This window comes from Nematostella vectensis, chromosome 5 (genome assembly GCF_932526225.1).
Source record: "Nematostella vectensis chromosome 5, jaNemVect1.1, whole genome shotgun sequence".
Classification (NCBI taxonomy): domain Eukaryota; kingdom Metazoa; phylum Cnidaria; class Anthozoa; order Actiniaria; family Edwardsiidae; genus Nematostella; species Nematostella vectensis.
Window position 1 is genome coordinate 9,760,527 of NC_064038.1, and position 27,242 is coordinate 9,787,768.

Genomic DNA, 27,242 nt, shown 5'->3' on the forward strand with positions numbered 1-27,242 from the left:
TTTTCACACTTGGTTCTTTGCTAGGATGACAAAATGGCGGCTCACAAAGACTTGAAAAATCTTGATATAGCTAACAAAGAATGCAGTAAAAGAATGTCAATTACCCACTTCTTTGTTATTGTTTATCATTGAAAAAACAGGGATTCATTCGCAAGGAACCTTCAAAATAACAGTGTACGAATGAAGTCTGATATGTTATTGAGGAAATATGATTGAAAATATCTTGGTTACTCGCTTGAATTAGCCGATGGAAATGGATGCTTTGTGTGACTCGCCATTGAGCGGGAGCGTAAAATGGCGGCGTGATTGGCCTTCTTTAAAATCTACATACAGTGTATCTCGGCGTCAATATTTGTTAGTGTTTGATACTGATCACAACTGTGTCGCTAATAACGTATTCACAAAGACATATGTCAGTCATGTGCAGTTCATTGGCTTGCTTTAAACAATAAGTAATTTTAACATTTGAACAGGGACTTGCGACTGCTTCCATGGGTTTGACAGGTAGGTTTGACAAACATCTGACACCTTTATTCTTAGAAAAGAGACCTGTTTAACTAACCTTCGGCGCGTATGAGTTTAGTTATCATCAAATCTTTAATATTTGATAAAACACACACAATTCTTGTTCTTTACACATGGGGGGTACAGCTACGGGCGCTAATTGCTTTTTAGTTTTTATCTCTGAGGAAATTATTTAAACACGAGTGTCTTTTTTCAATTTTTGAAGCGCCGTCATCAACAATACATTTGGTATCGACAGGGGGGTTTCTCATTGTGAGAGGGGGTTATGCCCCACTTTCTAAAATAGCTGTAATGGAAGAAATTGTTTAATCTTTTGCTAATCAGCTAATGTGTTCTTAATATGTGCCTTCCTTGGGCAACTTCGTGGATTCAAACGGTTTTCCTTTTATTTTCGCCTTCGGACATAAATAAACCAATACACCTTGTTTTTTTTTTTTTTTAATGATAAAAAACACTATCAGAATATCGGTTTTGAGAAAATTATCTGTTAAGGGAAGCGGTGGTTTTCGACGATGCAGATATGCCCTCTTTGTGAAAGCCGCCATTTCGGAGGAAGTGATTATGAGTTCACTCACTGCACTTTAAGAGTTTGACTTGGTAACATTCATAAACGTAAATCCTGATTAATAAAATGTTTTATACTGACACAGCGGATAAAACTAAATGAACTATTTATAAAAGCCGCCATTTCGGTGGAATAGACTATATAAGTTCAGTACACTCTTCGAGCTTCACTTGCTAACATTAATCAATTCTGCTAAATGAAATGTCTTATACTGACACTAATAGCCGATAAACCATCTCATGTAACTTCTCTGTAAATATGAAGTCTTTGTAAAAGCCGCTATTTTAGGTGGGAGTAACTAAGCTCTTAATTTAGAACGTCTTATTTTCAGTTTTCGAGGTTGGGCCATTCATATTTTTGGGGCATTTGAAAGATAAGAATGTTCTTAAAAATGTTCTTGAATTTCAGTTTATATAAAAATATAATACCCAATGCAGTATGGAAGAGAATTATATAAATTTTCAATAACCAAAGTATCTAACAAGGTGGTTTTTAAGAGAGAATTTGATATTCTGCATTTTAGCATGAATCCATACAATAAAACAGGACTTTGCAGTGTGTTCCATATCAAGAAAATTCAGCCCAAAATTGTCGTTTTTGCCAAACGCGGTCACTTCCATATAAAGAAACTAATATATTCCTTATTTGGAAAACCTGCTTGATTGTTGATTTTTTTAGGTGAGCGTCCTCCAGGCGCTTCGTAAACTCTATGACTTTTGATCAGAAGAGAAAAACAGTTACTGTGACCATCTTTGGTCAGTTGTGAATGTCTCTGAAAAGAAACTAAGATTCCTCGGTACCAGACCCCCAAAACGACAATGTTTCCTTCATGTTACAATTTGGTGAAAACCTCTGGCTGGAAGTTCTTAGAAAAAAGCTCGTTCTAACAAAAAAGTTCTTATAAAATAGAGTGTGAGCTCAGTGCACTTTACGAGTTTGACTTGGTAACATTCGCAACGTAAATCCCGATTAATAATCTCTTTTACTGACACTAATCCAATAGCGCATCCCCTTTGCATTGGGAGGAAACCTTTTAACGTCATGTTACTAAGTGGGAAAAAAGCTACTTTAACTATGGGGGAAATTATGACGTTTCCAGATTAAGATTATAACGCACGAAGAATAACAATGCTTTTATCCAGTCATTTATAAGTGTCACCTTTCCTTTGATAAATGTAATTTTAATTTGAGGAGAAACATAAAAAGATTTCTAAAAAATTAAATGTTTCAGCTGGGTGTTAAAAAAATCAAACTCGAATTCGTTTTGCGCGTTTTCGTGAAATTCTTACGAATGAACTTGTTATGATTACAATCTAGGGACTATTTCTAGGTTAGTGGATTTAATATTATCATAATAGCATCAAAACATACATAAAAACAATATGTATTCCAATTGGTACGTTCTAGAGTCAGAACCTACAAAGACTGTCTGAAACAAGTAAAAAAAAATAATGCATTTAACATGGTTATACGTATTAACAGTCGGTGAGGATTTTTTAACGAATATTTTATAGAAATCTCGAGTTTGTTTTTTGTTTCAGATAAAACAACACGAACAGCTTGATAATAATCGAAAAAAAAAAGAAAATATAAATGAGATCTATATAAAATTATTTTCCGTGTTGCCCTTTTAATTCATATAAGCACGAGTTTCTATGTCCCAGAAAACAACAACAACACAAAAACAAGAGAAATTGAAATAGTATTTGCCTGAAACACGTCACTAGGCTACCGGGAAACACACAGAATGAAACACCGGTTTTTTTTTCTTTCTAGTTCCTAATTTAATTATCTCACATATCTCAGAATTGTCATGTTTGGCCCTCTTTTATTTCCGATATCGTCGATCTGAAAGAAAGGAGGATAAACCATAGAGCCATAAGAGCAATATCTAATGATTTCCCGTTCCGCCCTTTCATTAATCTTACCACGAGTGTTCAAGTAGTCTTGGAAAGCCCCCCGTAAATTTGTCTGGATGCGTTTTCTACTAGTCCTATCAAGGCCAGAAATACACCCTCAGGCTCCCGGGAAACTGAATATATTATAGCCCTTTTTCATTAAGAATGTTATTTCACGGGAAGAAAAACAAAAGAGACTATTTAAGCAATCTCATCAAAATAAACGGCCTCCCAGGCAGACAGTTTGCTGCACAAATGTACTACAAATAGGAACAAGGAATTTCATTAGTACTTCGAGAGACCGTCACATTTTAAGCTAGTATAAACAAGTGGGTTTAATTACAGATGAATACAGCTAAAGTATTTAAACATAAAGGAAATCAGAATACATGTTTTTCAACATGCATTCTTAAAAAGGATGGTACTTCCAAACATTTTGTATTTAAGATAATTAACACAAATATGTACAGCTAAGCTATTTGCCTACTGTGTGTAGATTGTAATTATATCTCAATAAATAAATAAATACAAAAAGCCAAATAGTCGCGTTCGTGAACCAGAAGAATGAATACAATACACCAAAAATGGAATTCGATTCTGCCAAATTTCCGTCTTTAAAAAAACTTCTTCAGGGCAGAAGTCTGCCCTGAAGAAGCCTAAATTCCAGTTTTTGTGTATTCAATATACAAATAGGTGTTAGTGTTCCTTTCAAACCAGGCTTCCTCTAGACAAGATTCTAGAAAAAAAACCCTACCTACTCTACTACACTTTTAGATTTAGCGGTCGAGAAAATCATGGGTAAATACCGAGCTGGCGTGGATAGAGATAAGACCGTCATGATCGGGATATATCACAATGACTAGGGGTTAGCCAATCATGCTGCTTTTAGGTGAGAAGCACTAGCGCTTCAGTTCGCAATCGGGAATTTAAGCAACTACGGCTGTGACGGCAGAGAAAACGTAACACCCAAAAGACCTTTCATACTTTGCGCACAATTCAAAACTAGCTTTGATCAATTTCACTCGTTTTTGTAGTACCCCAAAATTATAGACGAATCTAGAACCTTGTACTAACATGGCAAACACAGTATAGTTTTCAGCGCACACATTCCCGTCCTTGCTAGACCGTGAAACTTGGAGTTTTCACGTTGTAGTTTGAAGAAAAACAGCTGAAATGAATCAGACAGAATCCATTTCAAATATATTTCATGTCTGGCTCTTTGTTTTTCAATTGTTTTCTGCCGTCGCCGTTCGCGTTGCAGTCGTCGTTGCTTAAATTCCCTAATATACTGGTCAAGCGGCCCGCGACCAGAACTTCACGAAGGGACATAGATATTAAACAAAAATATTTGAAATGATTTGAACAAAAAGAAAAAAAAAACACATTGCTTTTTGGCGAGAAGAGGCTGCGCCCTGCGCCCACGCCTAGCTCCGCGCCAACAGAGTTCAAGCTCATCAATCAATATCTCTTGATGTGCCAATGTTTACCGTGACGAGCTTGGCGCCATGGAAGCGAACTTTGCGCAAGCAATCTCGAGAGCTCACTTGCCTCATTCGCTTGTACATCTCAAAGGTGTCAAGAAAATGTCTTCTAATCGCATTTACAGGGATAATTAAACAAGGCGTAGCGTGCACGTCGACGCTTGAGTGCGCAAGTTGATGGGGGTCACTAGGCAAAGTCATCGTCTCTAGGTACAATTAACTAAGTTAATTGAAGCACGGGACTTTTGGTGTTTTTCCTGACGAGTTGTTTTTCTTCTTAATAGATGTTAATGAGGCAGGAAATCCTCCATCGGCGTCCGCCTTCTCCGCGCAACTCAATCGAGATAGCAAGCTGTCGCATACATCACGCTTTTTCTCATCGCTACTAACGCACACAAATATTTGTCATTCTCGTCCGTGATTGCTTTGCAGGTCACGGTTCTACGTCTCGTGGTGACTTCAACACGCTTCCTATAGACGCTTGTCACGATTTTACCGTATAACCACACGATATTGCATCCAGCGCGCGTTTCCTGAAAACATGGGGACTGTTGAGTAGAATCCCTAAAAGAAATTCTTTAAAATTTCAGGCTTCAATGGTCGAGATGGTCGAGTTGGCTACTTTTTTAAGCGTTTAATGGAAGGCTTTCTCTTTTGATATTATTATATTCCTGAGGCGTTTTATGGAAGGCTTTCTCTTTTGATATTATTATATTCCTTAGGCGTTTTATGGAAGTTTTTCCCTGCTTCCGAGAGATGAGATCCGCTTAAAACCATATCCTGCTTTACCGTGCTCGATATTTAAGAAAAGATCCAGAAAAGAAAAGGGATCCCATTGTGACAGCCGAGTTATAATTTAGATGATACGGGCAATATTTACGTTTACACAAAACAGTTAAAAAGAAAAGTAAAACGACGTTCTATGGGCACTTATCCAAATAGCAACTTCTGTCTCCATTCTGTGATAAGTAAACTACAGATAAGACAGGTGAAAAAGCCTCTGGCTAGACTTACAAACGTTTACTGTACATTAATGTGTTAACCTTTTATTGAACTAAATGCGTTAATAATTTCTGAATCTTACTGTCTTTCGTGATATTCCCTTGTTAATGCACTTTTGAACTCCCAATTTGTTGCACTTCACTAATCATCTTAATTCAATGGATTTTCATGAGTTGCTTATACGGTGCGTATTATGTTGTCTATTAGCATATAGGACGCGCAATATCCTTGATAAATAGCACGCTATTCGCATCCAATACCCGTCACATTATCTACGACTTTTTTCTTCGCACGTTCTTGTTTGATCGTGAATTATGTTGGCAGCGGTCTGCTTTATAACGCACTCAAAATGCAATTACCCTGCCATGCGTTATATAATAATTATATTAATTATATTTTCACCGACTCTACTTATGAGGCGGAATAAAAAAAGGATTTTCGGCGAATACAAAAACACTAAAACCGTTACGAAATTACGTACAAATTACTAAGATATTTAAGTAGCTTTCTTTTTACATTTCTCCACCAGGAGCAGCAAGAATATTTTGCTCCTCTTTTTTCTGCAAAGAGAGTTCTTTTTTTGCCTTGAATCCATTTCGTGATCTTGATTCGTCGAAATAATCCGATTCCATCCGTCCATCTTTGACAAACTTGCAACAGAAAACATATGAAAGGTACTTCTTGTAACCCTGGCGAAACTGTTTCGTGAGAGTGCCGTAAATGACAGGGTTCAACGCGCTGTGGAAAATTACTAACGCGTCAGAGAATTTAAAAATCGCTTCTGCCACCTTCTTGTCTTGTTCCCTGCCGAAGTCTAGAATCATCCATGCTATGTGTCCAGGAAGCAGAAATAACGCAAAAGTGATGACAATTGTCGCGAGAATTTTAATCACTCGCAAGTTCTCTTCCCTTCGCGCGCGGCCCATCACTTTCGGCGAATTATAGGAGCTTTTTCTTTTTCGTGATCGGGTCAGATCGATAGCTATAAGCACGTAAGCAACAGCGATGATAAACAGAGGTAAGAAGTATTGTACAATCATTAGTATCGTGGTGTAGACTTTACGGTGCAGATCAGACGGCCAGTCCTCAATACAACCGGCCATTCCGTCCTCGAATTTCGCAAGAATGAAGAGTGGTAAGGCGAAAACAATCGCGAGTAACCAGACGGCTGTAATTGGCGGTAAAATACTTCGCTTTTCGATAATAGGCTCGAAGGGATGTAGAATCACTTTACATCTATATACGGCCATCAAAGTTATAGTGAACACACTGGAACAGAGAGAAATTGTCATCATTGGCCATATAGCTTTGCAGTAGAACTGCGAACCACGAAACCCGCTCAGCTTCTTATAGGTAAACGCTGGTATGCACACCAGGATCAAACACAAGTCGCTCACCGCTAGGTTGAATATAAAAATGTCATTAAAAGTGCGAGCGCGTCTTCTCTTGACGACCAATAACACCAATAGATTTCCTGTAGACCCGAAGATGAAAACAGCGATGTAGAATAAGGATGTTGCGATGTTCTCGGAGCTAGGGTAGCTGGGGAGAAAGCCGTCGGTGGTGTTGTTCATGTTGGCTGTCGGCTCGCGCTCTCTTTGTATCGCTCAGTGTTGCGTCTTAACAGAAATTAGCTAGCTCTTAAGATATCAATGCTGGGTGAGAAATCCAACTTAAATAGGAAAAATACAGAGCGCTGATTCGATGGCGGATGCACACGTGACTTTAGTTCTTGATCGACGGAGTAATTTAGGGGCATAGCTTTGTTTTGGTGTAATTTTCTCCGCAGAAATGTAACTCAGTCTAAACGCTGATAACCCCAGCGCGTACGTCATTTCCAGCCTGAACTATAGGTACTGAATAAAGAGTTTCTAAACCTGCGAGAAGAAAAAGTTAACTTAATTACATATGAAAAAGAAAAGGTAATTTATATGTGGTGGTGTTATTTGCGCTGTTCCAACTCAAGCAAACCCATATACAATCAACTTTAAATGGGTGTTTTTATTTTGACATTTCTGTCGTACTGAAAGGTAGACGTTCCGTTAGTTTTAATTCAAACCCTAACTACAAGATATACACGCGAATAAATAAACTGTTAAGATCGTAGATTGATAGATTATGTAACGAGAAAGCCAGAGTGGTGATCGCCACCCAACAGGAGTTAGGTTTATACAATTGAAAACTCGGAACTGCTGTTGAAAGTAGTGTTTACACTGCACAGATAATAACATTAGACAAAACAGGTGATCTAGCCATTGCGTCTCAAGCCACGACCACAAATCAAAAGCCCCATGTATCAGACTTTTTTTGTACTGCGACATGTACAAGCTATTAACTGTGTCAGGAAGTAGCGGTGATAATTCATCTCAAGGCAGTAAGGATCGAAAGATAACGGGCAGAAAGCGAGAATTGCCAAGATGGCTTCAAAAGACGATTGCGCTGTCGCCATAATTGCATTCAACTTGCCTTAGTGATAGCAGAAGCTCTGAGGAATTTCACATGTGTTGTAGGCAATACAGCACTTTGCTAGGATTGGCTGAACCCCTCACAAAGTTAACACATTAGTTTTTATTTTTTCGCGTACAGACGTTAACTCAATTTGTACCTTATATTATTCTCACTATATTCAGCTGTGGGATTTTCGTTTCACGCGGGGGAGTTTAATTGACAACTTGAAAAAGACAAGTTGATTTCTCGGTTGGAGAGCGATCCATGTCATTTTACGTCTTTCTAATCTTGAGTTTTGTCGATTTGGGTTAAGTGTGTTTTAGCGTGGACTATATAATTGCGAGGGAAATAAGAAAATCGCGGTATAATACTCGTTGGTGATGTGGCCACCATAATAAGATTATCATTGAGTTAAGCCACAATTTGGTCATTAAAATTCGTAATCGCTTCTTCACATCTTGTTTTATTCGCTAGCCAAGTAATAGCCAAATAAATACCAGCTCATTTTATCACTCCCCGCTAACCGAGATATTTTTGCATTTAAAATCTTACCCATGAGAAATGTTGCGATAATTAATTTCGGCACGGTAGCTTTCAAGCTGCGCGTTGATAAAACAAGAACCTCGCACAGAATGAGCGCGATATCTGCATATGCTAAGATGTCACATTCGCACCTCTTGGCCAGCAGTCACCACGAAAAATATATTTTCACCCGAAAAGAAAAACTTATACAAATACCACATTTACCGGCGACATTTAAAAAAGATGGTGGTTTCTCGAAAAATGCAAAGGAAACTTGAGAGAGGAACCAATCTTTTACACAAGGCAAAAGGGCGATCAAAAAAAACAACAAACAACATTATCTACTTATTGGCTTTGCACGAGATTACATTTTGTCACTCAATCGATGTAGGTGTGAAAACAATTAGGAACGGTACTAATCTATGTAGAAATACAAACAAATAACAAAATATGGAGCCTGTAAATGATATTAGAGGGGGAGGGGTGGGAGGCCCTTTGCTTGCACTTGGGAGGCAATCGACTGTTGATGTGAGCCATTTGCTTTTCGTTGATAGAAAGTTTGCGAAAACATCCGATTAACGTTTGCGTTAAGAAGTATAATATGTTTTTGGTAGCAGCACTTCTCAATGTGCAATGCATAAATCGATAAACACTCTCCTTGTGGGCAACTCAAAGCTATAATCGAAAGTCCCCTTTAATCTAATATGTTTAGCTTTTAGGTCGAGGAGATGGTAACAGTAGATCTTCCACCTTATCATGCTTACGATCAAATATACCAACCTACTCGCAAGAGCTTTGACGTCTTTTTTCATTCAAAACTCAACCCTGCGAAGTTCGCTCTCAAGAACTACTTGAACGAGGAAATTGATTCCGCCGGTGGAAAAAATATAAGTACCCAAATATAAGCTCTTGATTGTTCAAGCAAAAATTTTAAAGGAGGTATAATTTCTAAAATTATGCGAGTACTTATTACAATCAACACACTTCCTTCCTTTGTTTGGTCGAGGTAAAAATTGCCACTTTACGGCCATCTTTGATGCACACGAATAATATCGTCGTCAAGTAGTCATCACAAGAGACAGGAAATGAGCCCTTCAACCATCGGCAATATTTCAGACACTCTCCCTTATCGAGAGTGAAAGCACCTAAGTGCAGCGGATGAGTAAGCGAGGGCAGGAGGAGCGAAAATGTATACAGTAACCTCGAGGCGAAATGTGAAGAAAGTGGTAGGTGAGGCAACTTTGCCTAAATCAATTAAATATTCATTGGCCTTTCTATTTGGCTATTTATCATAATTTTCTTATAAAACACTAATACGTTTGCCATGCGGGGTGAGATTGAAACTATGAATAGAAAAATGTAGTAGCGTAGAAAAAATAAGAGACGAGAAAGAAGCATAGTCCAGGGAAGAAAGTGGGGAGGGGAGGGGCGGGGATGGGGGGGGGGGGGGTGCCTCTTGGATACACCTATAATAGTTTTCAGTGAAAACTCAAAATGGCGATGGGCAAATGGCGGTTCTAAGACGGAAACCATGAATTTCCATCGAACAAAGGAGGATATGGTTTAGAAATGTAGTCAATGTGGCGGTTCTGGTATTATCCATCTCTTCACAAAAGAATGTACCCAAAAGTAATCAACAATACGTTGCGCAGCATTTTCCAAAGCTTCGCTAATGTACTATATATTGTACTACATAATGTACCAATGTGCTATATAATATTCTAATGTACTACTATAACTCAACAATGACAAGTTCACTTGCGTTGAAGTCAGTAATACTGAAAACAAACAAAACAATCAAATGCATTAGGTCTTGAAATCCTTTCCATCGAATGTTATTCTTCTATGGCCTAGAGTACTATCACTTTTGTTTCGACTGTGAAAAAAAATCATACTAGCGTACTATCTTTGTTTTTCGCTTATGTTGCGTTGGTTTCTTACAGGGAGGGCTTCTGTTTAACGGTCTATTTAACTGTTAAATTACCCTGAGTACCTGAGGCTCCAAGCTTCGCGGCGACGTTAAATTGTTTACTATTAACTATTCTATTTGCGTCACACCTGTAAGAAAAGCACGTTTATTGTATCTGCGTATCGGCATATTATTACCATAGTATGGCAGTTATAAATACTTCAATTTTAGCTTTGCACCGACCGAAATTCAGCGCTGCTATCTCCATCATTGCCACACTTATTCCCCAGCACTTTTCACTTAGAGATATTTCGTTAACATTACCTTAGCTAGTCATATTAGTCAGCCTTTAGATTTACAATGAATAAAGGCTAGACTCTAACACATTCTAAGAGGGAAGATAATTTGTTGATCGATGGTTGTAAGAGAGTCGATCGATGGGAAACCAGGCGATTACGAAGGATTGTGGCAAAAAGCAATTTATTGTTACCCGAGTTAGACAAAATAAAGTACATCTGCTGTTCGCAGATAAAATGTGGCTTTCTAGTGATAACCACAACCCAATTAATAATACTTTGTTAACAAGAGGTTGGAAGACTGGTGTTCGTGCTTGTTGTCAAGAATCAGTACAAAACACACACAACGTGTAAACATATTTGTTTTAAAAATGAATTACTGTACAAATGATTATTTACTCTACGAAAAATTTACTGTACAATTTATCTCAACTGTTACACAAAGAAAACAACATATCAAGGTCTATTAGAGCATTTCTGAGGGACGAGGAATAGACAATATGCAGATAGACGCCTTGGACGTGCGACACAAAATAATGAATATGAATCGGAGCCAATTTACGTGGTAAAAGCCAACAGAACAAGCCTTACGAGAGTAAACCCCGTGCGAAAAGACAGAGAAAATGTTTGCGAACTACTTCTGAGCATCCCCAAGAGTGTATATGATCAGAACAACAGGAGATGTACTAACAGTGCTAGCTTTACTGTGCCAGCGGTTCACCAGTAGTGCTAGCGATGTTTGCAGATAAGCGTGCTGGCCAAACAGGAAGGGGTATGTCATTTCTCTCAGGTTTAGCAGGGCAATGCACGGTCTTCTTTTCCTTTTCCCAGCCCCATGCGCTTGCTAGCCAGGCTATACTTGCTAAGCAGGCGAATGTGGCAAAAAAGTAGGTTGTGGGATTGCTGTAAGACTTTCTATTAAGGCAAATTGGTGTTTACATTCCGCGAGCATTGGACCATCTTAACGCGTCTGCTCTTGAGATGGCAAGACCACGAGAATTTTCATCAATAACCGCGCTAGCACAATTCATTTTTAAACGCATGCCGCGGTAGCAGCTGAGATGTTCACAGAATAAAAAACCTCGGGACCAGTTGATGTCTTAGAACTTTGCTGTCTACGCTTCTGAAAAACAAACAACTTACTTAGTCAACTTCGCATGAGAAGGTTGAATTTCAAATCTTGAAATCCTAAGAACATGTCGATCTTCCTGTTAAGTTTCAAAGTTGAAAGTTTAAAAGCTTGAATAATATGCTACACTAATTAAAAAAAGATGTTGACAATTATTTTCTTGATTCATTTTCAGAGTTTCAACAAATTCCAAAATATTTGAAGAAATACTGCACTAATCTAACAAAAAAAAAATAACATAGGATATTATTCAATATTTTCTTTATTTTTCTGTGCTTTACAGAAAAGTCAAACGCCTAAAAGTTTAATTACCATAAAAAACATCAAAATAAATATAACATTATCATTTTCACATGTACATGTCTCCTTTGCAGCAGTCCGCGTTCGACAGTCGCGAAAGCGTTCCAATCGTCCCAAGTACGTGCTATAACACGAACAAAAGTGGAATTTATAAACATTCGTGGGAAAACAAATTTTAATCCCTAAAAGGCAGAGAATGTTCTAGGCTGGCCGAATAAATTAGCAAAAAAAAAAATATTATTAATATGTGGATATGTCTGATACATAAGTTTTGGAAAATAAATCACGGAAATCTAGAAATTACTCGCAATATGAGTAAAGTCATGGGCTCTTTTTTGAATAAGACCTTTTTTTAAATAAAAACGCCCAGTAAACTTAAATAAACCTTTTTCTTCTTAATGCCCACAGCACACGATATCAATCTAGTACAAAGCGTGGTGAAAGCGATATCTAAATTGTCATTTGATGTAATTCAGTATCTAAACATTGCTACATATTGGCTCAATATTTATCTGTATACTATCACTGCTTTTTTTTTTGGGGGGGGAGGGGGAGTCAGCCACAAAATACTGTATATTTAGTAACGGAAAATACTACGTTCTTTTTAAAAAAAGAGAGTATATGATCAGAGCAAGAAGAAGATAAAAAGAGAAAAAGAAAAGTCTGGCGGGTATTGACAAGTAGCCGGTTCCGCTTGAGAAATATGTCTATCTCTAAGAGTTTATAATGATTGCCAAACGACTCCAAATTGCAAACATGTGAGACTGAAGCGACGGAAAAGGGCGCACGGTTTTGAAAACGACCAATATACGGTACAATCACGGTAGGAAAAAAGACATAATGTTTAAACATTAACATCTCAGTCTGCACATCATTATGCAGTAAAATAGTATGGAATCAAACGCGGTTTGTTTTACAACCGCAGCGTGAGCGAGAGGAAAACTCCCTAAGAAACAAAAACATAAATCAGTTTTGCGCAGAATATATGCAGGTCTAATGTGTCGCCGGCTGTTCTGCTAGTATAGATATCACTTTCAACACTAATATTACTCAATACACACCCCTAATAGTCAGTCGGCCTGCTCTAAAAGGAGACTTAATGACAAGGGAGGGACGATGGATAGATTTACCATAGATTACATTATAATCTCGAAAGCCAAGCTTGCATTAGCACTCCAGACAGGAATCCCATTCAGGCTCTGCGTGAATATTTCCCTCAGACAGAAGATCCTGCAGCAGATTTTGTCAAGACGGAGTACCACTATCACAGTAATGTGATGGTGATGTAATTCAGTATCTAAACAGTGCTACATATGGGCTCAATATTTATCTGTATACTATCACTGCTTTTTTTTTTGGGGGGGGGGGGGGGTGGGAATCAGCCACAAAATACTGTATATTTAGTAACGGAAAATACTACGTTCTTTTTTAAAAAAGAGAGTATATGATCAGAGCAAGAAGAAGATAAAAAGAGCAAAAGGAAAGTCTGGCGGGTATTGACAAGTAGCCGGTTCCGCTTGAGAAATGTGTCTATCGCTAAGAGTTTATAATGATTGCCAAACGTCTCCAAATTGCAAGCATGTGACTGAAGCGACGGAAAAGGGCGCACGGTTTTGAAAACGATCAATATACGGTACAATCACGGTAGGAAAAAAGACATAATGTTTAAACATTAACATCTCAGTCTGCACATCATTATGCAGTAAAATAGTATGGAATCAAACGCGGTTTGGATTACAACCGCAGCGTGAGCGAGAGGAAAACTCCCTAAGAAACAAAAACATAAATCAGTTTTGTGCAGAATATATGCAGGTAAATGTGTCGCCGGCTGTTCTGCCATATAGATATCACTTTCAACACTAATATTACTCAATACACGCCCCTAATAGTCAGTCGGCCTGCTCTAAAAGGAGACTTAATGACAAGGGAGGGACGATGGATAGATTTACCATAGATTATATTATAATCTCGAAAGCCAAGCTTGCATTAGCACTCCAGACGAGAATCCCATTCAGGCTCTGCGTGAATATTTCCCTCAAACGGAAGTTTCTGCAGCAGATTTTGTCAAGACGGAGTACCACTATAACAGTAGAAGGGAGGGGTGGGTGGGGTGCTGCAGAGGGAGGGAGGGAGGGTGGTGCTGACGTTGGTCTCCTCTTACTGTAAGCCAATCAATCAATCGTCTGAATATTTTCAGTTATTTCTTCGGATATAGGTATAAATTGCGCGCACCATGTTTATGGCCCGACTTCGCCAGTAGTGCCCCGATTGATTCTTGCTTTGTTTGCGCGGAGGAAGACCCCCCCCCCCAAAAAAAAAAAAATCAAGGAAACTTAGAGCGACGACTGAGAAGCGCACTGTAAACACAACTACTTACTTTCACAAAACTTGACGGGCATTTAATAAATACACGAAAAGTAATTAAAAGAACGGAAACGACATCGAAGAGCTGATTACTGTCTCGCACGTCCGGTTTAAACCAAAATATTGAAAATTAAGTAAAATGACCATGACAACTAAAATCCAACTAAAATTCAAATTTGTGGCATCGCCTTAAAAATCTTTAGCTTTTTTATTCCCACTGACAGCCATTTTACAAAATCGTTGTAGAAGAACCAAGTAGAGCCGACTTTTCAGCGCTTAAGTGAGAGCCAGCGTCGGGACAGTCCCGAAAGAAATATATTCCTTACTTAAAAGGAGGCACACGATCGCTATAGACGAACCGAAGTATTCCCGAGGAAGCACCGAATAAGAAGAACCGAAGTATTCCCGAGGAAGCACCGACTGAGAAGAGCCGACTTTGCTGTGTACCAGCTGTTTCAGGATTGTTCCTACTTCACTGGCTATTTTGATTTTCTTCTGCAACAGATTTGTTTTCCCTATCAACTCAATATTAGTGTCATTCGCGCCTAATTGTCTAAATAAAATAATTAATAAAACATAAACAGTTAAAAGAAATCAAGGAAAACGGAAGGTCGCACGCAAATTAAAACCAACACCAAAGTTTCATTCGTATTTTCTTAATTTCCATGCTTAAACTGATTTAGGGAGGAATTTTATGAATATATTTGGTTGGCACAATATGGCATGAAATAACTAAGTCGTGAAAATCGCCTCCTACATTTATATATTTTCGCTTTGGTTCAAATCATTTTACCTAACTATTTTGTAGCTGTCTGAGGTTTCTAGGGCGATCGTTAATAAGGCGACTGCTCCTGATTGGTTAAGTAAACATCTGTCTCAGAATCCTGAACACTCCCTAGATATTCAATAACTATCCTAGGGCCCATGTGCAAGACTGCTCGAGTCCCGGATGGAAATAAGTTCAGTCATTGGTTGTATACACACTGACCTACTGTCCCGGATATAGAGGTGGTTACTGATTGGCCAAATACTGCTCCAATATAAATGCGGTCTCGTCGACTTGTAGCTCACAATGCTCCAGCCTAAAGATTGAAAAGTCGTCTGAGCTAAATTTGACCAATAGAATAAGGGAAAGAGAAGACTTAAACAATATATAACCCACACACCCCTCCCACAAAAAACACACGCACGCACACAAGGAAAGCAATGATGCCAGCTTTATCCTGAACTGCAGTGCTGAATTACTCTGGAGCCTAGGTGGCGCAGTTAGCAGAGCGTCGCTCTGTAGTGCCTGTGCCTCTCACTGCTGGGTTCCGAGTTCGATTCCCGGTTCCGACGTGAGTAGAGTTAGTTGGTCTCGCCTTTGCTCCGATGGTTTTTCTCCGGTTTTCATCCCTCCGCAAAACCAACAATTTCGATCTTAGCTGTGATCCGTGGTCAGACATGAGTTGTATGGCGGCTGTCTAAGGCGCCTTCCTATATGCCTTCAACTCGACCACGTCTGAATCTGCGCTCTCGTAATTCAGCTTCTAGCTGCGATGAGAGTGATAAGCTACTCCAATTTAGTTATTTTTATATTTTTATGTACAATTACAGCCTTGTCACGGATAAACCGACGAGGTGCTAGACTCTTTCCAATCGATTTTTGTTCGTACTCTCCTCGGGCCGAAGCACGAAAGCTACTCCATGCTTCAATTGCAATGCTAAACAAGTAGTCTTAAGTGGGTGGGTCCAATTCCGCTAGTCCTTAGAGAAGTTGACTTGTCAGTCTAGTCTAGTCTAGTCTAGTTTATATCTAAAGGTAAGTTATAAAAAAAACCTAGATGGTCTACATGGGTGTGGTACAAAGAATTAAATAGATCAACGCTCGCTAAAGGGATGACAGGCAATCTTTATTCGAGCTAGGTGATCTGAATAAGGCCTTGTGGAAACAGGTAAAGTTTACAGGCAGTCTCTATATAAAAGCTCGGGGATCTGCATAGCGCGTTGTGGAGAGAGGTAAAACTGACAGGCAATCTACACATACGCTAGTTGATCTGTAATATCGCCTTATCAAAACAGGTAAAGTATCATGTCAAACGCCTGTCTGAAAACCAACAAACCTAAAACCCTTGTCATCGATTATACATTCTTCAACCAAAAGCCCTCATTAACCCTCATTAACATGACCACCCCTACCACTTACCCTTGTCATCGTTTATACATTCTTCAACCAAACGCTATAAATAAAACCCTCATTAGTAAGACCATCCCCACCACTTACCTGGCCTGGGTTATTTTTAACTTCATCAGCATCTCTCTCTCAGCTGGTGTCACTAACTCCTGCAAGTCACTTATCGCATCTGCTGCGGCTTCCCCACCGTGCTCCGCTTTCAGGTTCACGATCATGGAGTCTATCCGCTCCTGCTTGTCTAGAAGTCGTCTGGTGGGTGAATTAGGAAAGAGCTAATCAACAATCATTTATAATGACATACAGGGATCATCGGGAATCATAGGGATCATACTTGTTCCTGATTGTCTAGCAATCGCCTGAGGAACAAGAATATCATAAGAGACGTTATAAACAATCGCAAGCTGATATGTTCCTGCTTCAAGTTACCGCTTGGTGGTGAAAGTGCGACTTTTTTAAATTGATGCGACTTTTTGTAAAGTGTCATTGAAATTTGAGCTTTTTGTCCCTGAACTGATACACAGGGCAATGATGATCAAGGAAAAATTATCAAAAATCTTGTTATGTGCACTTCGGCCTCACATTATTTGTGTTTTGAAAATCAGTCCGCAATACAAGGAACCTATAGCCATTGTAAGAAATTGTGTCTTTTCTCTATATCTGGAATTGCGAGTTTTCCAGGTTTTTCTGTCATGTCCAGTGATAACAGATCACAGAGTCTTCACAAAGCTCGTCTGATGCACTAGCACCATCTACATGGCATATTGAACCTGGGCTATCACAACGTAATGATAATGCCACACCTTTCTGTCCGTCTAACAGAATATGAAGTATTCTGATTTCCGAAGTATTCTGATTTCCTTTTCTGATCTCCTTTTCATCCCTGTTGGAATGGTTGGTGGAGAGAGGACAAAATCGGGGGCAGGGGAAGGGAATTTGTTGTTCTCACCTGTTTTCATCCAACACTGACTGTCTCCTACTCTTCAGGTTGCCCAAGGTCTAAAATCGAACAAGAGGTTTCTATTTATCTACTGATCCTGTGAAAACAACCTGAGCTATCAAATGCACTAAATACTCAATAATATACAGACTTGCAAAATACAAGTGAGATCATGAAAATTTCAAAAGTTGTTAATAGCTTTATTCTTAGCACCAGGGAATTCAAGCTGGCATTTATTTACCACAATATACCTTATTTTTCCATGGGAGGGGAGGGTGGGGTTCTCCGATAAAACTCTGACCGACCCCGAAAGAAACTTTGCAGTATCTCCATGGGACGCTTATTGTCGGTTTTGGCTACATACCAGAGTGATCTAGCTTGTGCTTTTATAGTTTTGTCTACAAATAGCACGTCAATTAAGAACCGAAAGTGAACCTTCAGACGTTTTGAGTGGGGGATGCGTTCTCACCCCCTTGGGTAAGGGCCTGATCCCTTCACAAAATAGCTAAGCCAAGATGAGTGCCTTGTGTCTTTAGAATGGATCTGTAATGTTCTTCCTGTTTAGGAAAAGTAAAATTTGTGCCAACAAGTGCAAAACAGCCAATTTCTAAATGCATGTATACCTGATAAGACCTTTCAAGCAGCATTCGGCTTAAGTGCTTCAGGTCGACAGAGAACAGATAGAACGTACGTGAGGGGGCATAGTCGGTCCCACGCGAGATCTCCTACAGAAGGAAAAAATAGTATTTCTTAGAATGCTATTTAAAATTCAGTGGTAACACACCTATCCATTTAGCAACAGTCTAGAGGGCACTTGTCAAAGTCCTGGTCTTTTACCATAAGGTACATCATATTTATCACTCCCATGAAGTGATTGAAATACGGTGTTGGATGCAGCTTACATATGGAGAATTGTTGTTTTTACAGCCAGGAAATTACCAACTCCTCCCACTACCCTGAAGATTTTTTTTCTCCCCACGGGGGATAGGTTATGGGTCTTATTTGTTATGGATCACACAATATACATACACAGAATTGCACAAAAAGACTGCATTCTACTCACTTGCATTGTAATAAACTTCTCAGTGAAGAGTTTGTATATGAGCTCTTTTGCATCCTTAGATGGGATCATTGCCATCTCACCAATCTGTAAACAAGCATTCTCCATAAGGAGCAGCATAAATCATAGGGAGTAACCATTTTACTGATGAATCTGTTGTATCGCCACCCGCGTTTTCAAAAACACGTCAGTAAAACCTTTCTGAGCCAATCAGAGTCTTGCTTTGTGCACTCCCCTGGCTATCCTCTGGATAAAAACCAGACAGTGACGTGACAGAAAGCCAGGCAACTGCAATAGGGGAGAGATGGCAAGAATCAGATAGAATAATTAGAATAATTTGACTGGTGGAACAGAAAATCCCAAAGGACAAAAACAAATTGATGTTTTGAAAATGCGGCGTCGAGATACAACGGATTCAGCAGTAAGGTGTTTTGCTTACTGCCTATACTTAGTACCCTGGTCGCCAGAGAAAGAGGAAGCTATGGTATGAATGCAACTGGCCTGTTGCACCCAGGGTATAAGGCAATTGTGGTTTAAGAGGTTGCAATGGCCCCCCCATCTACTCTTGCGGATCTAGATGGATCACTGAACGGAGAGGGTTTTCCGCGATAATAACACCGAGTACCGCCTGCAAGCAGGCTAAGTATGTGGTTTTAAAACGGAAATACCCCCCTATTGCCATTATGTCAAACCCCCCTCTTAGCCAAAAGCCATATCTGTCCCTGTACTCTTCAGTGAGGTTGACTTATTAAATAAAAATATAAATTTATAGTGGCTACTATAGGTATTGCGACCAACAAGAGGGTAATTTAGAGGGTTTTGAAGAACCTCCTCACTCAAACTTATTTAATTGCTAAAGGAGGTTACAGTACCTGTTTTTGCTCAAGATGTTTCTTTTGCAATAGAAGTCGGAATATTCTCAATGCACTGGAACCAAACCTAAAGAACAAGTGAATAAAATAATATAATAAATAAAAAAATAAAATGGGACACCTACACTAAAAACATTCCCAGCACAAATGGTTATAATGCTGATTGTCAAATGGCAATTCTAATTGAAATATTGCAGATAAAATCATGTGCTTAGCGCACCGTAGGTATCACATTTATTTTTTAAAAATAATAAGCAATACCTATAAAAAGCAGTTGGTCTTATAGAAGAACAGCCCCTTGGAATACACTACGGTAAGTGTTGAAATAGTGATCATTTACAGACTAATTTGAATAGGGTTGTAACTATTTGTTAAAGCACAGGAAACATTATTTATCTAAAAGATCTTGAATGTAATACCTTTCTTGGACAACACACTGGATAGTGTGCTGGCAGAGGGCTGTGAGAGATTTCCTGATGTCTGGGTATGATGTAAGATAACAAAGCCCTATACAATCCAGTAAAGCATACAGTAGATGACAACATCAAGAACAACAACAACCACGACTACCACAACAACAATGACATTAGCATCACTGCCAATAACACATAATGACAGTAGCAACTACAACATAGTAATAACCTTTACAAATACAGCATTTATTCTGTTGGGAAGCAAACTATTATAATCCTCCTTTCAGATTAAGTGCTGAATTATTAGAAAGCAGATATAATGATGTCAAATCGAAGAAATAGGAAGGTGACTCTGACTCTCAGCTTATATAAAAATTGTTTTTTTTTTCAGAAAAAATTGGAAACCACTCTTACCCAGTGGTACTGTAGTATTATTGCGTTTTAAGGGGATGTTATCCATACTAATGAAGATACTGTATTTCTTGTCCCTATTACAGTATATAGGAAGCTTGTGTTTCAAGAACAAATATTAAGTCAGCACAGAGGATACTGATGACGTATGTTCCTCCTCCGCCTTCATCCTCCTTACGAACAATATGATCAAGGTCATCGACCATCAGACCGAGGTATTGGGTAATACGGGTTTGGTCAAGCCCTGGATCATCTACGTCATTCACAAGCTGGTGGAAATATGAAAGATGTGAACAACCATGTAATTCAGAGACAAGGATCGTCTCAACCAGCAGGATCAATAAGACTAGGTTTTACTATGTCTTACCTCATAAAGAGTGACTGGATCAGATGCTGAAACAGAGTAATCCCTTTTCTGCTTCTTCATGTTTAGCAATGATTGTGCTATTTGTGCTGCCATCTGAACAAAGTTCAAAATATTAAAATATCATAAGTGGGTCAGAAAATGATAAGAACCCTAGTATTAGATCAACAAATCCACTGTATACATTACTCACAGGATCAAACTTTTTCTCAATAGCAAGAACAATACCCTGAAAATATAACACAAATCAATGTATGGCTAATGACTTATTGTTAATGACTTATTCTAAGACCATAATGGTGCATAATATGGAAACATATTAATACAAATATTTTCTGATTTACATTTGAGTTTCATATAAAAAAAGATAGAGTGACAGAGAGACAGGTAGGTTGACATGCAGGCGGTCGGGCAGGCAGACAGACAGATGGTCAGGCGAATGGAGGAACGAATGGACAGACAAGACTTACCTCATCAACAAACTGTTGATGAAACCTGCTCAGATTTATGTGCCACAAGTTTCATATAAAAAAAAAAAGATAGAGTGACAGAGAGACAGGCAGGTTGACATACAGGCGGGTGGGCAGGCGGGCAGACAGACAGACAGGTGGTCAGGTGGATGGAGGAACGAATGAACAGACAAGACTTACCTCATCAACAAACTGTTGATGAAACCTGCTTAGATTTACGTGCCACAAGTTTCATATAAAAAAAGATAGAGTGACAGAGAGACAGGCAGGTTGACATGCGGGAGGGCGGGCGGGCAGACAGACAGATGGTCAGGTGGACGAAGGAACGAATGGACAGACAAGACTTACCTCATCAACAAACTGTTGATGAAACCTGCTTAGATTTATGTGCCACAAGTTTCATATAAAAAAAAAAAGATAGAGTGACAGAGAGACAGGCAGGTCGACATGCGGGCGGGTGGGCGGGCGGGCAGACAGACAGATGGTCAGGTGGACGAAGGAACGAATGGACAGACAAGACTTACCTCATCAACAAACTGTTGATGAAACCTGCTTAGATTTACGTGCCACAAGTTTCATATAAAAAAAGATAGAGTGACAGAGAGACAGGCAGGTTGACATGCGGGAGGGCGGGCGGGCAGACAGACAGATGGTCAGGTGGACGAAGGAACGAATGGACAGACAAGACTTACCTCATCAACAAACTGTTGATGAAACCTGCTCAGATTTACATGCCACAAGATACCGTCATCAGCAGCAACCTGAGTAAAAAACACATTTATTGTACTCTTATTACCAGTTACTCAGTAGACTGTACTTAGGGAACTGTACATATTAAAACCATACTTCATGATAAGAGTACTACACTTGTCCCTCTGCCCTTTGGGTGATCAAATCCAGCTGCTTACCTTATCGGAGTCAGAGTTATCCCTAGATAATAAAATAAAATAAAAATTTAAAACAGTGTTTCTAGCTAAGGGAACCAGATTTTAAGCTTACATTAAAAAGCAGTGTATTTTAAATAAATTGATGCAAAAGCAATAGATAATACAATACTGCATAATACACATGATTTTTTTAGTAAAAAGTGCCTTAAGGATAATACAATTAATACCAAACAGCTTTATTTTTAGATTTCTTCCCTTATTTACAGGCTTTTATGCATTATTGAGATAAATAATTCCAAAAAATATAAAATTCCAAGATAATAAAATATTAATTAATATTAAATAATAATATTATGTATAATTAATATGATGAAGAGTTTCATTACAAAACGTACCCAGTCTTTTGGCGTTTTGCGTCCTTCCTTGGATCATCACTAACTTGCTTTCTCTTAACTCCGCATACAATTCCTGTAAACAAAAAAAGCGCTGCATATTTCTTTTGAAAGGTCACTACCCTATTTACCCATGCTACCTAGATTTTCAGGGCTACTGCCCTATTGCCATGCTTCAAACAAAATGGTGGCCTTAGCAAGAGCTTAAAAAAGTGCCAGAAACCAAACAGTTTTTCGAGGAAAAATGCATGTAAATCATGGAATGATCAAAGGGGATAGTGATAAGCTTCTTCCTCTCTTTGAGAGTCACATTTCTCAACAGAACGGGCAATAAATATTGATTCCAGTCCTGTCAGAGCTGCACGTAAATTCATAGTTCATTGTGAATTTACCAACTGTAAATACATTGTTTGCATGTGCTTCAACTTGCACTGTGTCTGAAATTAATCTAAATCCTGACAATAAATTAGAAAAAAATTCACCATTTTGTTTTTTCTTCACATTTATTGGATAAGATTTTATCCGAAATCTATCATCTGGATAACTTTAACCACTGGATAACTTTTATTTGGGCAACCAAATACTGCCACTCGGATAACTTTTATCCGCTAGGTGAGGATTTAACCAGTGGGTAAGAATAATCCAAGCTTTGTGCAACCAGCCCCTGTAGGTTCAGCCCTGACACACTCTTAAGTGTCTATCAGATCTCTTATGGCCTTCTCTACACCTACCTCCTGGTACAACATATTGCATTTCCTCCCCTTGTATTCTATCCTTTTCTGTCGCCACTTGATTGGCTAATCTCTTCAAGTAATGCCCATCAACAAGGCTGGTAAACACTTCATGGACATCGCCTTCTGAGCACACCACCCCGGTTTCAACCATACGTGCCGCTACTACCCGCAATATAACACTCATCTGCATTGCACCATGCTTTAAGACTTCTTCAATAAGTATTTCACCTACATCCCCATAAAGTGTCTTTGCACAGTAGATGACCCGAGGGAACCGGGTAAAAATTAAAATGTTGTCTACTTCAATTTTATAGACAGTCTGGTGCCGATTGTTCTGCTCGAAGGTCACGAGCTGGTGCTGAATGAGGGAGCACAGAGATTTCTGGACCTGTAAAAGAAGAAATTTATAAACCTGCACACAGACTTTCTTAGATTGATCTTTTGGCCAATAGAGAATTTTGCAAACATCTAAATGCACAGGCGGCTAAGGCTAGAAGACAATAATCTGATTTTATAGTCATTTACAACAAAAATTATCAGCTCTTGGTTAGCCAAAAGCTTGGGCTCCCTGTGTTGAATGGTGTAAATTTCCCTGATAGGACAAAAAATAAGGGCTTGGATTTGAATGTGAACCCCTCCCACCCCCCCCCCCCCCCTTGGGTTCAAATCCCTAATATTAATCTACAGCACCTTAGCAACTATTGTATATTTAACATTTATACCATTTCCATTGAGGTGGATAGTGGGGAAATATCTACCGAGAGCCAGAGGCTCAAGGAAGATATTTAAAAAGCCACTATCTGGCGAAATGGAATAATTGTTTTAAGTATATAAAACGAGCTTTAGAGCAATTTTCTTTTCGGAAACACTTGTAAATAGACTGTTACACCCGCCATTTTGCATTTTATGACGAGTGTCTCAACCAATCAAATCGCTTGTTCTTGCGAGGTTCCGAAGTTTTATATACTAAATGATAATATGCATAATCGTATGCAAGGATGGTAATTTAGAGTACAAACCTGCTCTGGTTTTAGCTTTGTTTCGTGTATGATTTCACGCAATGTGCGAGCTCCTTTGCTTATTAAATAATTCCCAACAGCCTCAATAATATCCCCATAATGCTCTCTCAAAATATATGAAGCCAGTCTTTTCCTTATAGCGGTCATTTTGGTTTAAAAACTTTACACCGCTCCGAGTTCACATTTTCTTCGATTCAGCCGCCATTTTGAAATAGAGCCTGCAAACATCAAAGCTAGCGGAATTCAATTTTGCCGCGATCTGATTGGAAGGATTTCCTGTCCAATCATAATCTCATGTTACTTTCCTCTCGAATACAGTGCGATGCGAAAACAACCGATTTATACGTACATAACATTTCACACGGAAGTCGCAGTTTCTTTTGGAAGACCTCAGCTGAGAATAGCCTCTAAGCTGACTGAAAATCGCAGCAAATGAATCAGTCGTGCCTTCGTTTGCAAGGTTCGCTTGTCTCTTTTAGCGTTTGATTTTGTAAGGTTGTATTGTTGTTGTTGATAGTTGTTCCGTTACTACTCGTATCAGGCGCGATTTTTATCAGAGATATCTTAGGAATTTCGTCATTTGTTCTATCTAGAGGATTACTATGTGGTCCTTTATTGTCTATGTTTTGGCAGGTGCAATTGCTTAACAAATTGCAACCCTTTAGTAGTGCGTGAGTGAAACCTTTATTATTGCGGCAGCGCCGCAGGGAACAAGGAGCTAGAACAATAAGGAGGCAAGAAAAGATAGAAGAAACAACACTGCTCGCTTACCTTCTCTTCTTGACCCTCCCCCCTTTTCCCACAGGCATATACCTCTTGTGCGCCCCACCCTGCACCAACAATAAATGTCTCATATATGCAAAATCCGATGGATCCGGAATCCAAGACTAAGGCAGTGTTCATTATTTATGGCCGAGGGGGGGTCAGTTCCCACATGGGGGGGAGAGGGGCTAAAAAGTTTTGGGTATGTCGATGGGGGGGTCATAAAATTTCATGTGGTTGAAAGGGGGAGGGGGTAAAAAAAGTTCCATCCCTTAAAAGGAAACTTTTTATTTATTATTACTTAAATAAGTAATCAAAATGCAAGAAAAGTTGTTTCCTAGGGTTCTAATAACATATTTAGGCTACTTTTCCTGCTGTTGAGCCGTGAACGCTTTCCCACAAATGACAAACTCAACAATGTTTATTACTCTGTAGTAGTTCATTTTGGCTCAACTTATAGGATCAATAAAAACAACAACTGAAATATATGCATTTGTAAAATATACTAGGAATCTAGTACGGCAGGTTATTAGATAATGTCAATGTGTTCAAAAGTCTGACTCGGATACCTTTGCTTTGGATCTGGGAGATCTATCAGACCAAGGGCACAGGACAATTTTATCTTTTATTAGGACAGTCCCATGCAGTAAAATATAAAATTGTCCTGTGTGATTAGACTAGTCATAGGGCATGCAAAGATTATAGGTATAGATACATATTCTTTACTGTTTCAAAACGCCCCAAGGCCAAATTTGACTTATAACAATAAGACATTTATTGCATGATACTTTTATATGTATCTATATTTCGTATTAGAAATGTAGTTTTGGGGATTTTTAAAGAGGAGGGGGGGTTTGGGTTTCTCCTTGGGGGGTCAACAAAGTTTTGATGTTGACAAAGGGGGGGGGAGGTTGTACAGAAAACTCAAGTGGAGTGGTGCTGGATACCGACCCCTCTCGGCCATAAATAATAAACACTCCCTTAAGCTGGAATCCAAATTCAAGAATCCTGAAAAACGAAAATGGAATCCAGAATCCATGGGAGAAAAAGCCACATGGAATCCGGAATCCAGACACTAGGATCCAGAATCCAGAACCCTACTGGAGAACCTGGCGAATGAGTGGATCATTTCTTATTGACTGCTATCTCTTGTCCATATAATACCTAACACCCTCTCAAAAAATCCTTGATAGTGCCTGCCCCCCTTAATTGTACTAGCACCTTGTTTCCACAGTTTTATCCGCACACTATTCACCCTTGGTCCCAGAGTTTGACGTTATAGATATATAATTGCTATACTTTTTTAAAATATATTTGGTAAATATAGCTTTGTGAATCTTGCCTTCTCCACCATTTACAGGTCTATAACTGCAACATGGATCCAAACACCATCAGATGTCCAGGGTGTGGTCATGATGTTATGAAAGGGGCAGCACTGGCATGTCATTTCCAACAGAGTTCCACCAACCAATACCAGGACAATACAGACAACATGCCACAATCACATTGGCTTTGCATGGAATGTAAATACATTGTAGAAACACATTATGGCAGTGTGAATGATGTCACTGCAGAGGATGCGTACACCTTATTGTACAGTGTCAGGGTCAAGGGAGGTCGCAGATGTTGCCACTGCTGTGTTGTGTTGTGAAAATTCAGCTCACTTCTCCAGATCTGCATAATGATATTTTTTACTTCTTTTCTATATAGTTAGAACTTGTCTAAATGGAACATTCACCAGGAGCCTTATTTCAAATTGTATAAATTGCCTGAACTAGTTTATGCTTCTAGTATGAATGGTGAAGGGAAAATTTTTTGCATCGCAAGTTTAATTTGAGCAACTCTAGTCCAGTCAGTACATGATCTGTCTTATACAGCTCATTCTACCTGTAGTCTTGCTAGTAGATGAGAAACTGGACAAGGAAAACCCACTCACGCTGTATGTGTATGCTCTTGAGGATTGACAAAACAGATTCCCCTAGAGGAAAATGTGCTTTTTTTTTTACAAAGAAACATAATTTAATGTTGAAACCATTTAGAAATGACAATTTTTCTTTGTTCTAATTCTAGAACATAATTGTTGTAAATAAAACATGTTTCACACCTATTCAGCCTTCTCAAATCCTGCTGGCTGCCAGATCAGGAAGCCGTTTTTTCTGGAGACTTGACTATCTCCATCCAGACACAAAATAGATTATTTTTATTTTGGTATTAATTAACAAATGAAAATAAAATTTCAGCAACCTAAACCGCCATCAAACCCATGATGACCTGCTCCTAGGAATGCTATATACACCAAGAACTCGCAT

General features: G+C 38.9%; 2 protein-coding genes and 2 long non-coding RNA genes across 5 annotated transcripts; 2 read left to right on the forward strand and 2 right to left on the reverse strand.

The window, feature by feature from the left end:
* The first annotated feature begins 409 nt into the window (after positions 1 to 409).
* LOC116615676 lies at positions 410 to 12,717 on the forward strand. The gene is made up of 2 exons (XR_004295064.2): positions 410 to 504; positions 11,117 to 12,717. It is a non-coding gene; the product is annotated as an uncharacterized LOC116615676 (long non-coding RNA).
* On the reverse strand, positions 5,500 to 9,625 carry LOC5508723 (pyroglutamylated RF-amide peptide receptor). Its single transcript, XM_048728239.1, has one exon. The coding sequence runs from the start codon at positions 7,043 to 7,045 to the stop codon at positions 5,984 to 5,986; it is 1,062 nt and encodes a 353-aa protein (XP_048584196.1). The 5' UTR covers positions 7,046 to 9,625; the 3' UTR covers positions 5,500 to 5,983.
* LOC116615673 (DNA-directed RNA polymerase III subunit RPC3) lies at positions 10,141 to 24,401 on the reverse strand. Of its 2 annotated transcripts, none has more exons than XM_048728237.1 (16): positions 24,172 to 24,401; positions 23,150 to 23,540; positions 22,422 to 22,494; positions 22,048 to 22,069; positions 21,832 to 21,900; positions 20,863 to 20,898; positions 20,673 to 20,765; positions 20,445 to 20,574; positions 19,901 to 19,961; positions 19,482 to 19,548; positions 18,613 to 18,696; positions 18,173 to 18,274; positions 17,559 to 17,608; positions 16,703 to 16,861; positions 15,428 to 15,521; positions 10,141 to 10,219 (listed from the first exon to the last, which is right to left on the reverse strand). In XM_048728237.1, the coding sequence occupies exons 1-15, from the start codon at positions 24,316 to 24,318 to the stop codon at positions 15,452 to 15,454; spliced, it is 1,554 nt and encodes a 517-aa protein (XP_048584194.1). In that variant the 5' UTR covers positions 24,319 to 24,401; the 3' UTR covers positions 10,141 to 10,219; positions 15,428 to 15,451. The 2 variants fall into 2 exon arrangements, with proteins under 2 accessions (XP_048584194.1, XP_048584195.1); XM_048728238.1 differs by lacking the exon at positions 10,141 to 10,219 and adding an exon at positions 10,366 to 11,769.
* LOC116615675 lies at positions 24,293 to 27,040 on the forward strand. The gene is made up of 2 exons (XR_004295062.2): positions 24,293 to 24,631; positions 26,294 to 27,040. It is a non-coding gene; the product is annotated as an uncharacterized LOC116615675 (long non-coding RNA).
* The last annotated feature ends 202 nt before the right edge of the window (positions 27,041 to 27,242 follow it).